Raw genomic sequence first — 17653 nt, forward strand, 5'->3', positions numbered from 1 at the left:
TACATTACCCCTCTATTCCTATTCTGATAAATGGAAATTGGGTCTAGCTCGTCCTTGTCCAGGTTGTGATGACCCAAATGAATCTCTAATCCATGTAATTTTGTTTTGTCCTGCATATTCTGTCAGCAGGAAAAAATGGATTATACAGTTATGTGTTAACCTAGGACTGATGAACTATATAGACTATTTTAGAATTTTAAAAACTGATACTGATGCATTGATAGTTACTGCTATTTCCAAATTCTTGTTCTCGATGTGGTTAACTAGACGAAGACTGATCCATGTGTAGTAACCCGCTTATTGTGGGTGGATGGCTCCGTCTTAGTAATAATTAGTTTTTTATCTGTTTTAAAGGAAATTTCTTAGTTTTTGTATCCTATTGTTATGTCTTTATTGTCACATTATAACCGCACGTCAACCGATTATTGTAAATATGCTAATTGAGATCTACAATGCATTGGATGAGTTGCAAATGTATTGCTTTTTTTTAACTGTTATGTACTTTTATGGTTCATTAACAAACCGAAATAAAGTTGACTTGATGATGAAAATACATAAAAGCAGGTAAGATACATGTTACGGGATAAAAATGAGGCTTGCATAAAATATTGTAAAACAGCTCACATATGAAGTACAGAGGCTAGTCGCATAATTAACCAAGCATAAAATATCTTACTCTCAATGCAGCCTTTAAAAAGCAACAGACCTTAAAAATAGTAAGGGCGTTTGGTAAAATTTGAAGAGACAACAAAGCTGGTCAGGCTTGTCTTTGAATTAAAAGAGTCAAAAACACAACAGAGAGAAATAGGTTCAAGGGATATTTTAAAGACCTGCCTCAATTCCAATCCCCTATCTACACAATAACAATAACCAACAGAACTGGGGGTCTGATATAAGCAATGCCACCTAGTACCACAGCCTACTCCAAGAAGTAAGTGAAAAAAATAAAAAAGCAAAGAAAGAGGAGTGTTATGAACAAGAGGAAATAATTGAGCAGTAGCTTGGATTCCCATCAATTGTCGCTGTGATCAATCTTATCATTTTGTTATCCACCCATATGGATGATATGTCTCTTGATCATAGAGACTAACCTTCAAAACCAGGGGAGATTCACTCAATGGGATCAAAAACCAGAGCCCCAAGAAAAGAAGAACACGTTGTACGTTCTTTAGTTCATGACCACATGGGAATTAAGTGCAGTGCAAACAAAAAAAAGTGTGTAGTGATTAAAATAGAGTTGTGGGGAGAAGAAAAAAATTTAATTAGGAATATCACCCCACACACTAATCTAAGAACAGAACAGTGCAAGAGGCAGTATTAACAAATAACTGCGATTAATAAGGCCTTATTAAGCACAGTTATTTGTTAATACTGCCTCTTGCACTGTTCTGTTTTTAGATTAGTGTGTGGGGTGATATTCCTAATAAAAAAAAATTCTTCTCCCCACAACTCGATTTTAATCACTACACACTTTGTTTTGTTTGCACTGCACGTAATTCCCATGTGGTCATGTGACCCCATGAAAGGTTGTGCTTTTGGGTGCTGTTCCTGTACTTCCCGGGGCTTGCTGCTGCAGGGGGCCTAGGAGGAACCACCACAAGGGCTAGCCTCCCTGCTGGAGGGACATGTGCGCAGGCCTCCCTGGGCCCAGCTGTGCCCCTTGGACATTTTCTTTTATAATCCAGTGCCTCATGGGCGCTCTGACTTTACAAGAGGAGAGCGTGAGCTTCGCTGCGCGGAGCTGCAGCCCATTTAGACATGGGGATTCTCACGCATTTCTGATGATCGGAGCAGGAGCCCACCCCACTCTCATGCACCTTATACAAGCGGGTGCCCACCCCACATTTGGTGTTTCCTGGCGGATGCCCACCCCGCTCATTCGCTTGTTTGGGAGAGCTGCTGCCCACCCCGCATATTTTGTGCTCTCCAGCGGGAATCCATCCTGCTTTTATGCTTGTTTGATGGCGGGTGCCCACCCCGCAATTTGGCCTTTCTGGCTGGTGCCCACCTCGCATTGGCCTCCTAGGCGAGCGGGTGCCCACCTCGCTGTTCGTGTGCTCCGGAGTGGGTGACCACCCGCATTGTGGTGCTTCAAGAAGGAGCACCGAAAACGGAAGTCAGGCACCCGCGCCTGAGTGTGGGCTGGGCCTGCTGACAAGTGCAAGAGTCCAGCACGAGAGCCTTATGGGCTCCATTTCTGCACCTCTCTCCCCCAGAGTGGAGTCCAGAGGAGGTGCAGCCGGTTGTTGCATGGGGGCCCTCGTGACCTGAGTAGAGAGCTCCGCGTGTCCCTTGAGCCCGGAGGAGTGAAGAGAGGTGAGCCCCCCAGACAAGTTCCGGTGAGTGGGGCTACACTGAAGTAATGTCGGTGCCGCCAGTGGCACCCCTTTGTTCTTTGCCTGCACGGAGCCCCAGTGAATGGGTCCGGGAGCCATAATCTATTGAGGAGCCCCGGAGTGGGACTGCAGCCGCACAATTAGTGCCAGGGCCGCATTTATCTTCATAGCTGCACCGCCGTAGCAGGCAGCTGCACCAAGGGGTCACTTTTTGTTCTAAGAGTCCCGTAGTGGGGCTCAGGTGGCACAGTGGCGCAAGTGCTGTTTTGTTCTTCAGTTGTGTCGCCGTAGCGGGCAACGTTGGGCTAATTTATTGGAGAGTCCCAGTGGGGACCCAGGTGGCACAGTGGTGTCAGCGCTATTATTTCTTTGGGGGCATTTCTGGTCTGCACAATAAGAAAGGAGTGAGATACACTCTTGCCCTGCCCCAGGGCAATTGGACATAGGGCACTTGAGCCCCAGAGACAAGGCCAGTTGGCCAGGGGGTCAGTGTTAGGTTGGTGGGGCGCCAGGCCCTTATGTGATTTATGTGGTGCCTATGATAAATGTGATGTATGCACCATGATTTATGCCTCTCATGATTTATGCGTATGAGGTTATTGCATACTGTGTTTTATACTTATGAGGTTGGCGCATAATGTGTTTTACGCCTAAGCTGATGCTGATTGCATAATATGATTTATGTTGCAGGGTTTATAGTGCTGAGCACAGTATTTTGCCAGTAATTACTGGTTGTGGTCTACCTTTACTATTTGTGCTTTGTGATGGTATGACAGTGGCCCATTTGGCCCTGTCATGTGTATATAATCCCCTGTAAATATTGCCTAGTGCCAGTTGGCACAATTATATTGTGTGATTACTATTCTAATGTGTTTTGGATAACATAAAGGTTATTTTTATATATAACCTTGTGTGGAGTTTCTTTTGTGGTATGCCTAGTGTGTTGCTGCTGTGTGTGTGTTGCACAAACGCTTTACACATTGCCTCTGGGATAAGCCTGACTGCTTGTGCTAAGCTACAAAGGGGGCGAGCAGGGTTTATCTTCAGCGTGTAACTCCCTTGCCCTGACTAGAGTGGTGGTTTCTGCCTGGCTTAGGCGCAAGCCCTAGCCAACCATAAATCCCATTTCTAACAGGTATTGTCTGCATAATTTACAAATGGTATCCCAAATGACTTAAACAAGATCAGCCGAAGCCTTTAACAACTATTGAACAGGATGAGACTCAGGTCAGAGATCTGACGTTCTTTATGCTTGGTTTGGATGCATAAGGCGGGAGAGTTATTACTTGGCATCTTTCTGATAGCTATGGTTTAAAACCATTTTATTCCAATCTCTTTTGGACATGCCAGCAGAATTACGTGGTTGATGGTGTAAAATGTGGCCGATAGGTCCAATAGGACCAGAACTGTCCTAGAACCATGACCACCGTCAACTTGCATCCTCAGTTTATTTGATGCTAGGATTCATGCAGACTCTTTTCCATGAGCTGGTCTAAAACCCATCTGTTCTGGTTTGAGCAGATCATTTTCTTCCAGAAAAACTGCCACGATCTTTTTGAGACATTTTTCTAGTATCTTAATTGGAAAGGGGAGTCTTGATGTAGGGCAATAGTAGCTGGGCTCTTGTATATCTGCCAAGGGTTTCTTCAGGAGAAGGGTGACCCAAGCCTTCTTCCAGTCTCTTGGGACCATACCAGTTAAAAGGGATTGGTCACATATCCTTCGTAGTGTTGGAAGGAGTTCATTTGACCTCTCTTTCTGTATCAAAGGGGGAATTTGGTCTTGTGGAGAACCTAACGAGATCAGGACGATAGGGGGATAGCAATGAGGATTGTCCTTGTCCCCTTCTTGAAGATAGGAACAATTGTTGCAGAGGCCCATAATGAAGGTGGACCCTCATACACTGTTGCGTTAAGGACCATTGTCAAAAGCGGGGCCCAAAATCCATTGTCGTCCAGGATCAGGTACATGAGAATTCCGTCTGACCCTGGTGCTTTGTTACGCGATAGGACTGAATACTCTTAGTCACTTCCTCTAATGTAAAGACAATGTCTGGTCTTCCAAAGCAGGATGCGCCTCAAGCAGCATCCTTGTCCACTTGTTCATCATTATAGATCCCCCCACAGTGTGGCACCATTAATCCTCAGTTATATATTGGCATAAAACAAGGTCCTTATCGCTAATAAGACCAGGATGGTTAAATACTTACCAAAACTAAGCGCTATCCTCCAGCTCACAGACTTGAGCTAGATCCTCCCATGCTTTCTCACTCAGTCTGGCCTTGCAGGTAGCAAGTTCCATTTTATAGACACTGACAGGCGCAAATAGTGTTCTTATCCCTGGGGATCATTCTTAGAGCAGTTTCAGCTTCAATAAGGCCTAAGTGCAATTTCAATCAAACCGTTTGGTCTCACTACACCTTTCCTGCCTTGGGAGGTGGGCACACAGTAATATGGACACTTTCTATCAAATGCCCTCTAAGGCACTTAGGATTGACTTACTGGCAGCATCCAAGTCTAAACTGGTAAGAAAGGTACATCTACACTCAGAAAAAAGGGAATATGTGTACTGGGTGGCCTCAATTTGGGACAATTTGATACACCTTCCCTGATCTTGTGGGAGAACTTGCCCGCTGTCACATGTGAGCTTCAGATGCCACTCCATGTCCTGCTCAATGCCAGCGGGGAGGGGTTTTTGGTCACTGAAGACACTATGCACAGTATTGAAACATAATGCAAATTGAAGTATAAATTGTCGACACCCACTGTATTTTCCTAGCACACAGTGTAATGCTTGCTGATTTCAGAACCTTTTATTTTTTCCTATTCGGAAACCTTTGTAACAGGTTATTTCTCAAACATTATCCTGCCTGCTTTTTTCAATACCACATTACACATTAGTTCTTAACGGACCCAGTAGAACTCTGCCCAGTTTCCCTTCCTAGTCTCCTTTTATAAGATTTTCCTTCTCTTCCTTTTTATTAAGAGAACCCCTTTACTCTCTTCCCTGTGCTGTGCTTCTTATGTTTTAAACCGTTAATGTACTATTGCTATCTATTTGTAAAAAACATAGCTAAGAAAAATCAAACTAAGAACAATTGAGATACATTCAAAATTCATTAAAAAAGCAGATATATCCTATTGACATGACATGAGAATCATAGGAAACATATCTGAAATGCTCAATAAAACACTGATTCAACTAACTGTAGCAAAGAAAACAGTTGTCATGGTCAAATATTTTACCTATGTTGTTGGAAGTCAGTTCAGCAAGTGGGTCAAAATGGATGCTTTACATGCGGAGGAGAATTCCTAGCTTGATACCATTGTCTCAAAGAGGTCAGCGGGCACACTTTGCAGAATTGAAAATTGTCTAAGTGGAATGAAGCTACATGCCTGATTTAGAAAGGTAACTTACACTTTTGAGAAAGTTTACACTTTTGAGTACGTTTGTTTCTTTTCATTAGTCAAAAACTGATTTAAAAACTGCCCTTTGTAGTATGTTTTGTATTACTACAAAACATACTTCAAAATGTAATGCAAACATAACTTTTGCCTATTCGTTTATATGTAGGGCTCGCTGCCACGGCTGCAGAGTCTCTGCACATGTATGCATAAGATTTAGTAGTAAATATCGGGGAGACAGAAGATAGTAGGTGGGAAAAGTGACTAACTTAGTACTGAAGATGATGGGATTTAGGAGGAGTATGATGGATTTAGGGAAGGCCGGTGGGGGAGGGGTGGCTTAGGAGCGGCATCAGCCACCCACACAATGGTAAGCCAATTGTAGTATTGGGGGTGGGGTGTAACTTACACTTTTGTAGTAAGTTTCCTTTGAGAGTTTGTGAATACTTAATGCAGTAAATTTGCTACAAAGTGAAAAGAAATAAACGCACTTCAAAGTCTAACTTACATTTGTGAATATGAACCACACTTGAGTGTAAGTTATTGTTGACAAAGAAAAAGAAAACAATAGTGAGCCCAGCACTACACAAGACAAGCCACTGGTCCTCCCATAGAAAATCATAGAGGAAGAGATTTAAAATGAAACCCCATTGAAAATATTGTTAAATTTAATTATTTAAAATGGTAGTTAAACATGTAAGTAAATGTAAAAACAAATATATAGAAATAGTACATATTTATTTTTTAATGATAAATTATTTTTAAATCCTATTCCGCATTAAATCAATAATGTACAAATACATTTTAGATAAAAATTAAGTTCATTTTCATTAATTCTATAGACCAGTTTATTAACTGTTAATGTACATTATTTTCTTCTTTATGTGGGAATTTATTTTTCATTTTAAACTTAACAATAAAGAACTTGAACATTAATGTATTTTCATCAATCAAAGTTTTACTTCGATAACTATTTAATAGTGCTCTGACTCTACATCTAAAGTAAATATATAAAATGAATTTTCAATTAATAGTTAGCATAAAATATTTGTAATGCTTATTTTTGTGTTAAATAATTTGTTTTTATAATTTTCCTTATAATTTGCCATAAGGTAACTCCATAGTTGTGGTTGAGTTTCCATCATGGTAAACTATAGGGAAAAATTATGATGTTTATTTAACTCGAAAATAAATATTAGAAATATTTTTATGTTAAATACTAATGTAAATTCATTTTACATATTTATAATGTAAAAATTAAACTTAATATTCATTTAAAACCTTAACTTAAGTAAATATATTGAATTACATTAAAATAATTTTTCTGAAGATTAAATAAAAAAAAAAGATTTCTACCTAAAGGAAAACATGGTTTGATGTGCATTCATAAATAATAAAACAATGTAAACAATTAAGAAGTAATTTAGTTTTTTTTTTATTAACATTTATTACAGTATTTTTTAAATTCAAAATTGGTTAGTCATTTATTTTAGGATTGAATAATAAATACATACTATTTAATTTGTTTGCATTCATTTATATTGATGTATATGTTAAACTGTTTTTATTTATTTTTTAAAATTTTTATCCAGGGGTTTTTATTTTAAGTCCCTACCTTAATTTGCTGCAGTACCAATGGTCACGTTACTTCTGATTTTGCACAGTTAATTAGCACAAAATTCAGTCATGCATCCTTTGTAGAAAAGAGGTGGCATGATGTGTAATATTGAACAATTTTGCCTAATATTTGAACATTCAATTGTGGGAATAAATATTGCAGGTTTCACATGGACACTTAAGAGTAGCAACTTCATATTTTGCACAAGTGCCACAAAGAAAGAATTTTACAACTTGCATTGGCAAAAAATGATGCCTTTGGACCTGACTTGGTGGATGGGTTGTTCTGTCACAAATGTAACAGATATGCAGTCTGCCCTATTACAAGTGTATTATATTCTGTGCCACTTGTGATTAGGCAGACAGGGCATCACGATGTTTGTGACAGTAACCCCTTGCCAAACTCTAAATCAGGCCCTTTGTCTCTATCTCCTTGTTTAAGAATGGCTTATCTTTTTTCCTACAATTTGCACATTCACACTGCGTGTGCTTAATTGTCTAAGGGCCTGATTATGGGTTTGGCGGTCCTCCAGTAGGACCGAAAGAGCTGCGCCCACAGGAGGACCGCCAAACCTGCGGGGGAACCTGCTCACCGGATTCCCAGTTGGATACAGAGTGGGTGGGAAGTGCAGTGGCAGTCCCATGGCAGTGGCATGCTTTGACTGAGGATTACAGCTAGCAGTCTTGCTGCCACTGTGGGACCGCTGCTACATTCGGTGCACTGTGTGAAATGCACCATGTTTTGCATGCCACACAGTGCATGCAGGAGCATGGAATTGTTGGGGGGCAAAACTTTAGCCCCCTGCACCCACCCCCCAATGGGCAGATTTTCCAAGGGCCTCTGCTGGGAACCCCTTTTTGCTACCTTTCCCCAAACGTTTCATAGCGGGCTCAGAGCCATGAAAAGGTTTGGAAGACAGGTTATAATTCAATGGGCCTCAAATCTGCACCGCCACTATCACAGGACTCTGGACCTGGCAGTGGTAGCAGTTCTGTGGAGGTCCTACCGCCACACTTGAAATAGAGGGCACAGACATACAAGGATGGCAGTAAATGGACCGTCACCAAGAGTACAGTGGTCCCAGCACCACAGTACTCCTAATAAGCCCCTCTATCAATACAGTTGCACACATACCTCTGTATACATATACATATATAATCTGTAGATTATACCTCCAGGTCCTCCTCCTGCTGTCATTCCAGTTCCACCAACTAAAAGACACAAAGAAAAGTTAAATGTGGAAAATCTGCAACAAGGCTGATTTTCCTGTTCCAAGTTTTCATATTCTGGCTGGTTCTCAAACCTTGATTTATTTTATTTTATAAAGTCCATGATTTTAGTGCTATTTAATCATGAATAAGGTTTTCTGACAAACTTTTATTCACAAGTGTTCTTGACATTATTCATCATTATGGTATACTGTGCAAAGCACAGTAGTGGGAACTGTAGTGTACATGTCAGAATTGTATTCAGTGCATTCCCATTTTTGATTCTGATAGATTTACCTGAGTCAGAGAGGGGGGTTTAAAAGAATCATTTGTGGAATGTTGAAGTTTTATTGTGCTTGGACTGTGATACTCATGTATATAAATTTTCATTGACTTCATGGGGGCACATTTACAAGCCCCTATCACCACCACAATGTACTTTTTAGTGTTGTTGTGATGGCGATAGGGGCCTCACTGTATTTACAAGGTAGCGTTAAGCCACTTAATGTGGCCTAATGCTGCCTTGTAAAGAACGGTGATGGATTAAACCCAGATCTGTTGACTGGGTGTCAGTGTTTGATTGGTTCAGATGCTCCGCCCATCACCACCCCCCTTTTGTACCGCTTTGTTTGCCATAAGTTGGCAGGGTATACTCAGACATGAGTCCCTTGCTCACTTTGCCACTGGATTCAAGCAAGCCGGACTGAAGACGGCTGAAATGCCAGAAACCAATCCTCGGAAGCTTGTTTCCGGTCCAGGGAAGGCATGGCTTGGCAGTTCGGGCTGGACTGTTCCCATGAGGCACAGGGTCAGACTGATTTGCATATGGCCATGTCTGAACTGGGGTGGCAGAGTGGGCTAAAGAACGGTGATGGATTAAACCCAGATCTGTTGACTGGGTGTGAGTGGGTGTGAGTGTTTGATTGGTTCAGATGCTCCATCCATCACCACCCCCCTTTTGTACCGCCTTTCTAATAAGGCACCCTTTCACGCTGTATGTAGTGTGAAAGGGGGGCAATGGGTGTTGTGGTCGGCGTTCCATCGCAACACCCATTTATATTGACACTGCCCCCATTTACAAGGCTAGTGCAAATAGGAGGCAGCGCAAAAAATTAAGACCAGAGAAAACCTCGTCTTACACAGGCGAAAGAAGGAGAAATGCTTAATTTCTCCTCATTGTGCTGTTTTCATGTGTGCAGCATATATAGAAGTTAGAAAATGACATTTAAAGATTGTTTATGTGCAGGAAGAGGGATTTTCCTGCACATAAACAATCTTCCCCTCAACATAGGCCCTCTTGCACTATAATGCAAGTGTGCCTGCGTTGGTGCTAGCCTGCTAAACTTAGCATCAGCTCAGGAGGAAAAGAGGGTCTACCCCATATTCGAATAAATATGATGCAGCCCTGTGTTTCTAAAATGAAGTAGCGTGATGTTAGCCTCCTTGGCTTAACAAATCGCTTCACCACTTTATTATAATTATACCCCATGGTGTGTTAAGCTTGTGTTGTCTTGTCATCACTTAGAGGCTGCAGACAAAGAAAAGTAGCTGAATGATAGGTAAGCCTTGAAGAACTGCACAGATTAGGGATGTTTGCTTTCGTTTTTCTCCATTCATTCTTTGTGCATGGATTTTTAGGGGCAAGGCAACCAATTTCAAGATGGTCCCACTTTCATGACTTCCCTCAGAATTCAATAGTACGACCGAAATTCTTTATCAAAACTACAATGCAATTAGAGTGATCTACTGAGTTATCAGTGTGTAAATGTGCACATTTACCCAGAGGTGTCCTGGTTTAAAACCAAACCAATGTCTGAGAGTCCATCAACAGGTATAAGGGCCTCATTATGATTGAGGAGGCGCGGTATCCACAGAGGGACACCACCATGCCCGATAGGGAGTTTTACTGTGTAGCGGATTTCACCTGATAAAACCATAATCATTTGCCTCGTTTTTACCACCTGCTGAATGTGTATTAAAAATGTCTAGCATGTTATTTGCCATTCCGGGCCGAAAAAACACTGGGGCATATTACCAACAGCTAGCGATAATTATCGCTATGTTGGCTTAGCGGCAATATTTTTATCGCTTAGGAACCCTGCTATTATCAAGGTTTATCTCCTAAGCGATAAAAATCGTCCGAAATGCATGAATATCGCTGAAAAGTCAGCGATATTCATGCATTACCGAGCTAATGCTCTTAGCCATGTTATCCACCTACCATTGAATAACATGGCTAAGAACTGCTCAGGGGCAGGTGTTAGCTTTTGGAGATAATCGCGCTTAGCGCGAATATCTTCAAAAGTTGGTAATAGGAGATAGCGATGTTAGCGACTGTTTCCAGTCGCTAACATCTTGGCACGCCCACTTTGCATGTCATTAGTGATAAATTTCACTGACATGCAAAGCGGGGCCCAAGATGGTCGCTATCTCCTACTAGCTGTGGTGTTAGCGACAGCTAGGTAATAGGGAGATAATTTTATCTCCGCTTTCTTGGCCTTTAAAGCCAAAAAAGCTGAGATAAACCCCCTTGATAATATGCCCCACTATTTCTGGGAACTGGGAGGAACATACAAGCCTTAATTGGTAACTCTGGCTGAATATCTTCCAATCTAAATTAGGGCCTTAAAGGAAAAGGTATTTAGAGGTTTTCAGTAGGTTAGGTGGTCAGAAATAGTGAAATGTGCTGCAGGAAGAGCATGCCAGAGTGAGGAAGATGTATAAGAATAGGAGCAGTCGCCCAAATGGCAGATGATAGTGGGATCAGCAACACCATAGAGTGAGGGATGGTGTATTAACTTGAAAATGAGAATGAAGACAAAAAGGCCATTATTATTGGCTGATCAATGAACCGGTCAAATGACTTTGAAGCCGAGTCTGTTCTACAAGAGGGCAGTAGAGGCTCAGCTGTTGAGGAACAAGAGAAGTATGCTTGTTTACAAAGCGCCAAAAAAGACACTTGGGCTGTGCACTGCGGTGACAGGAGCTGATGATAGGCCTAATGCAAGTGGCCACCAGGTCGAAGGCCAGATGGACCAAGAGCCTCCCATGACCACTGCCACGATTTTGTCCAAAGGCCAGTGGCGTGTTCACGCATTAACCATGCAAATACATACATACTACTGGAACTTCTTCAGCACTGTATATTCGATTAAAGTGTTGAAAGTAAGCCCGGACAAAAATTCATTCACACCAGTGTAATCTTGCATACCTTCAGGAATATCATGTTACAATCATTATGTGCTATGCCTGCGGTTATGTCCCTATACCACATTGTGTAAACAAGGGTTAGTTTGGGTAAAATACTATTGCAAAAGCCTGGGCACAATGCACCCAAATTGAATCCAAGTAGCTGTTGGCATGGTCCTCGTTATGTTTAAGCACAACATGCATCCTTGCATCCATTTTGAACATGAGGTGTCAGAAATGCGTGGTGATCAAAAATGAGTAATTACATTGAAGTTTTTCAGAAACTTTAGACAAGCAACTTTTTTACTTTGTGTAATGTCCACTAAGGAAGAAAATTCCTTTTGACATTGGTAACAATGATCACTTTGGGACTAATTTAGAGTTTGGCAGACAGGTTACAGTGTCACAAATGTGACGGATATTAAGCTATGTCATAAAGCATACAGGATATCCGTCATGCTTGTGACAGAGGGCCATATGTATCATAGTTCCATTTTGCGATTCCTAAATAGCGATTTTTAAGGAATCGCTATTTAGGAATCGCAAAATGGTATGTATGAAGAAAATCGCTTTTTTTTGCGATTCCTTAATCTTCCTTATTTGCGAATTAGCATTTTGCGAATTCCCAATTAAGGAATAATTTCCAATGCATTCCTATGGGCCAGGAGGCCCATGGGAATGATTGCGAAATAATTCTCAAATTGCGATTTCGCAATTTGCTAATCGCAATTTGAGGATTATTGCAAGGGTGCAGGGGTGTCTCATGGACACCCTGCTGCACCCCTGTAAATTACATGTGTGTGCATATGGCGCACATACATGCCCAATGGGCATGTATGTGCATCATATGCCACCCTCACAAATGCACAATTGTGCATATTTACAAGAAATCGCAAATTACCACCAACTACAAGTTGGTGGTAATTTGCGATTCCTAAACCTGAAATCGCAAGTCTAAAAAGCTTCATATATAGCATTTAAGGAATCGCAAAGTTGCGATTCCTTAAATACTTAAGCAAAATAAGGAATCTCAATTTTTTGCGATTCCTTATTTTGCTAATTGTTCATACATTACAAAATCGGTAAAAAGGCCGTTTGTGATTCGCTAAAGCCGAAATTCTGCGAATTTCGGCCTTAACGAATCGCAAAAGGCTTGATACATATGGCCTAGAGTGTCTATCCATCAAACTCTAAATCTGGCTCTTTGTTTCTACCTCTTAGTTTGATGATGGCTTATCTTTTTCGTAAAAATTTCACGTTCACTCTGTGTGCACTTAGTTGTCTTAATCAATGCAGTTGAATTCTTATCTAAATACATACATACATCTAAACCCTTGTATTCTTAACATTTACTTCTTTCGTTTATACCTACGCCTCCTCCTCCTGTCCAATCTAAGAGACACATTGAAAAGTTAAGGTTAGAACATCTGCATTTAAAGCTTCTCCTCATGTCCTTCAGAATAAGCTAGCTGAGTGTGAAGTAAAGGGTTTGACACGTTTGCTGATGTAATATTTTGTCAGCCTTTTAGTTTTCAATTTCTAGTTCAAATTAATTTTGAGGCACTTACGCAAGCTTTGCATCTCAAGTAAATCATCTGCATGGTGACTAATGTATGGAATACCTCTTAGTTCAGTGCATCCTAACTCTTCCCCACTAAGGGGTGTTGTAATAAGGTGGGGTGAAGAGTAGGACACACAATTATTTATTTATTTATTTATTTATTTATTTATTTATATTCTTATAAAGCGCCAGACTAGACCCCCGGAGGGGTATCTCCGCGCTATTGCCGCAACAAGGAGAGTTCTGATTAAATTGTATGTCCAAACTAAAAATAGGAAACTACAGGGCACTATTTGTTAGGGTACAGATAGGTTTTTAAAGTTTTCCGGAAAGTCAGGTGGCTAGAGAGAGATCTTAATTCAGCTATCCACATTTTGACCCCTCCGTATTTCTATTTATCATGCCAAAAACCTTGACTTATTTTAGCAAGTGAACTGTTTTTGTGGTATTTCATCATAAATTATAGTTTTTGACAAACTGTTAAAACAAAAAGTTATATAGACAGTGGATTTCCTGGAAATTAGGCCTTTTCTCTCCCTTACTAGTCCAAAGGTAAAACTCCGTAGATATGCAAAGTGCAGTCAAGGCAGCCTATAATACCCATTAATGTTCTTCATGGCTCCCGTAGCTGGGACAAGAGAATACTATATCTAAAGAAATGTGCACAGTGCCTGGGTATAAAGAATCCTTTTTTGGAGTATTTGTTTGTCTCACAGACAAAATCCTCAATGAGAAACAAAAATAACCTCAATTATCTATACCAAAACCATTAAGTATTTGCTTATGAAGGGGGGTGGGAGCACCCTGTCTCTCGTCACAGCGCAGTTTTGACCCCTTTGCATCCTGGTAAATGCAGTTCATTCGCACTTTCATATCGTTGTTGTTTCAACCATTGTTGGTTCTGGCAGTGCAGATATCTCTAGACACTAGTGTTTCTGGGTAACGCCCGTCTGCAAAGGATGCAAAGGGGTCAAAACTGCGCTGTGACGAGAGACAGGGTGCTCTCACCCCCCTTCATATGCTAATTGCTTCGAGCTGACGAGCTCTCCGGTGTAGCACCTGTGTGCCTTGGAGAGGTACATGATCCTGCGACGACTTGGGCACTTTCACAGCAACCCCCAAAGACTTTTCTATGCTTCTAAATTACAACATGCTCTCTACTGATGACGGGCGTTACCCAGAAACACTAGTGTCTAGAGATATCTGCACTGCCAGAATCAACAATGGTTGAAACAACAACGATATGAAAGTGCGAATGAACTGCATTTACCTGGATGCAAAGGGGTCAAAACTGCGCTGTGACGAGAGACAGGGTGCTCCCACCCCCCTTCATATGCTAATTGCTACGAGCTGACGAGCTCTCCGGTGTAGCACCTGTGTGCCTTGGAGAGGTACATGAACCTGCGACGACTTGGGCACCTTCACAGCAACCCCCAAAGACTTTTCCATGCTTCTAAATTACAACATGCTCTCTACTGATGACGGGCGTTACCCAGAAACACTAGTGTCTAGAGATATCTGCACTGCCAGAACCAACAATGGTTGAAACAACCAACGATATGAAAGTGCGAATGAACTGCATTTACCAGGATGCAAAGGGGTCAAAACTGCGCTGTGACGAGCGACAGGGTGCTCCCACCCCCCTTCATTAAGTATTTGCTAATTGGAGAACATCACATATATCTGATTGACTGCAGTTGTTTTTAAATGTCCCATTACCATATTCCAAAATAAAGTTAATGCCCCTTTACAGCATTGAAACAACTGGGAAGTTACCGCTGAGTTTCAAAGGGTAGAAATTCTCAACAAATAATGATAATGGCGCCACATTTCTATTTCTACATGTTACTGTAACAAGGTTTAGTTTGGGTAAAATACTACTGCAGAAGCATGGGAACACTGCACACAAAATTAACCCGAGTAGCTTTTGTTCTTGCCCTTACTATCTTTTAGCACAAAATGCATCCTTGAATCCATTTTGAAGGTGAGGTGGCAGACAGATGTGCAAAAATGTGTCATTTCGTGGAAGTTTTTCAGAGGCTTAAGGCCAGCAACTTTTTACTGTGCACAAGGTCCAATAAGGAAGATTATTCCTTTTTAAGTTGATAACAATGATGACTTTGGGACTAATTTAGAGTTTGGCAGACAGGTTAAACTGTCACAACAGCAACGGTCATTACGCTATGCCCTAAGGCTTAGAGGATATCAATCTCGTTTGTGACAGAGTAACCCTCCTTCAAAGTCTAAATCTGACCGTTTCTTTCTACCTCTTAGCGTAATGATAGCTTATCTTTTTCCCCCCGAATCTTTCTTGCTCACAATGTGGTCGCTAATTTGTCCTTATCAACGCAATTGAACTCAAACCAAATTACATACATACATATAAACCCTTGTATTCTTATAATTTACTTCTTTCGTTTATACCTGTATGTCCTCCTCCAGTTACGACTCCACCTGATGTCCATCCTAAGAGACACATGGAAAAGTGAAGTTTAGAACATCTGCATTTAGGCTTCTCATCAAGTCCTTTAGAATAAGCATAGTGAGTGTGAACTAAAGAGTTTGACAGGTTTGCTGATGTGAAATTATGTCACCCTTTAGGCTTTCAATTTCTATCACAAATTAATTATGGGGCGCTTCTGCAGGCATTGCATATCATGAAAACCATCTGCATGGTGACTAGTGTATGGGCACACCTCTTAATTCAGTGCATCCTAACTCTTCCCCACTAAGGGGTGTTGTTATAAGGTGAGGCGAAAGAGTAAGACACACAATTCTTCCATGACCACAAATGTACTCCTTCTTATTAGTATGTATCAAGTCAGAAACCTTGACTAGTTTTAGTATGTGGACTGTTTTCGTGGTATTTAATCATGAATTATTGTTTTTGACAAACTGGTATAACAAAAAGTTACATTGACAATGGATATCCTGGAAATGAGGCATTTTCTGTCCATTAATAGTTTAAAGGGAGAACTCTGTGGGTATGCAAAGTGCAATCAAGGGAGCACATTATCCCAGTAATGTTCTTTTAGGCCCCTGCAGCAGGGACAAGAGAATTGAAAGAGATGTGCAGGGTGTTTGGGTATAGAGAATCATTTGGTGGAGTACATTTTTGTCTCGCAGTCAAAATGTTCAATGAGAAGCAAAAATAGCCTCAATTATGTACACAAAAAACATTCAATATAGCCTTATAGCCCGCCGTAGAGGGCTATACCGGATATTAAAGGCCCTCTCCAGCGTTAAAGGCCCCGAGCCGAAGGCGAGGGCCTTTAACAAGGGAGAGGGACTTTAATAGCGGTATAGCCCATCTATGAAGGGCTATAAGGCTATTAGAACATTCTGTCACTAGAGGACAGAATGTTCTAACAAAAAAACAAAGCCTTTTGGAAGCGTGAGGGGATTGGAATCCCCTCAGGCTCCATGAAGCCTTTGTTCACAGCCAGAGCTGTGAACAAAGAAACATTGGAATGTTGGAGCTCCAGGCTTATACCAGCCATTATAAGCCCGGAGCACTCCATTGCTTTCAATGGAGCTCCCAACATTCCAATGTTCTAATATTTGGCAATCGAAGAACCTCACATATATCTGACGGATTCAGAGTGATTTTAATGTTCTATTGCCATATTACAAACTGAATAAAATACCACATTATAGCATGGAAACAAGTGGGAGGTTATTGCAGAGTCAGAAAAGGCAGACATTTTCTACAAATATTAAAAGTAGCACCAAATTGCTGTTTCTACATGCCGAAGGAACGTCACTTTTTTTATGGTACCGTGGCGCAATGTGCCATGGCATATTTACAAGGCTAAATAAAGCAACTTTATGTGGCTATTCATGGTCTTGTAAGTATGTGCCCCTTTCATTCACAACACTGCATGAAAGGGCGTTCCCTGGGTGTTGCAGTGGGTGTTCCAATACAACACTTAAAGAATCTAACACATTCCCAGATTTACGAGAGATCGTAAACCTGGGAATGCATCAGAATCTAACTCTACCCCTGGGGTGGCGTTAGGGAGGCACAACAAAGAGAAATGTTTTCATGTATCCTCATTTTTTCCCTTTTTCTATGTCTGCTGAGTTCTGAAGCACACATAGTATGAGGAAATCGCCTGAATTTTTTTATTTTGTGCAGGAAGGTGTCTCTTCCTGCACAAAATCAATCAGCCCTGCAACAATGGAACCTATGCACCATTGTGCAACTGTGCCTGCGTTGGCGCATGGCAGCCCATTGTGCGCCAGAGCAGGTGAAATTGACAGATATGCACCACATCTCATAAATACAGCGCATTCCTTTTATTTTGATGTAGGGCAGCGCTGCAAGAGTCCTTACT

At 41.2% G+C, this 17653-nt stretch overlaps 1 protein-coding gene across 1 annotated transcript in view; it reads right to left on the minus strand.

Annotated features, from left to right (window-relative positions):
• The window catches only part of LOC147701391 (alpha-tectorin-like), an 89173-nt gene that overhangs the window by 31412 nt on the left and 40108 nt on the right, over positions 1-17653 (minus strand). Inside the window, exons 4-5 of the mRNA XM_086930075.1 lie at positions 15741-15782; positions 8531-8569 (exon numbers count right to left, since the gene is read on the minus strand). Of these exons, the coding sequence (XP_086786201.1) occupies positions 8531-8569; positions 15741-15782 (81 nt within the window). The remainder of the gene's footprint in view (positions 1-8530; positions 8570-15740; positions 15783-17653) is intronic.

Source organism: Lissotriton vulgaris, chromosome 7, assembly GCF_964263255.1.
Source record: "Lissotriton vulgaris chromosome 7, aLisVul1.2, whole genome shotgun sequence".
Classification (NCBI taxonomy): Eukaryota; Metazoa; Chordata; class Amphibia; order Caudata; family Salamandridae; genus Lissotriton; species Lissotriton vulgaris.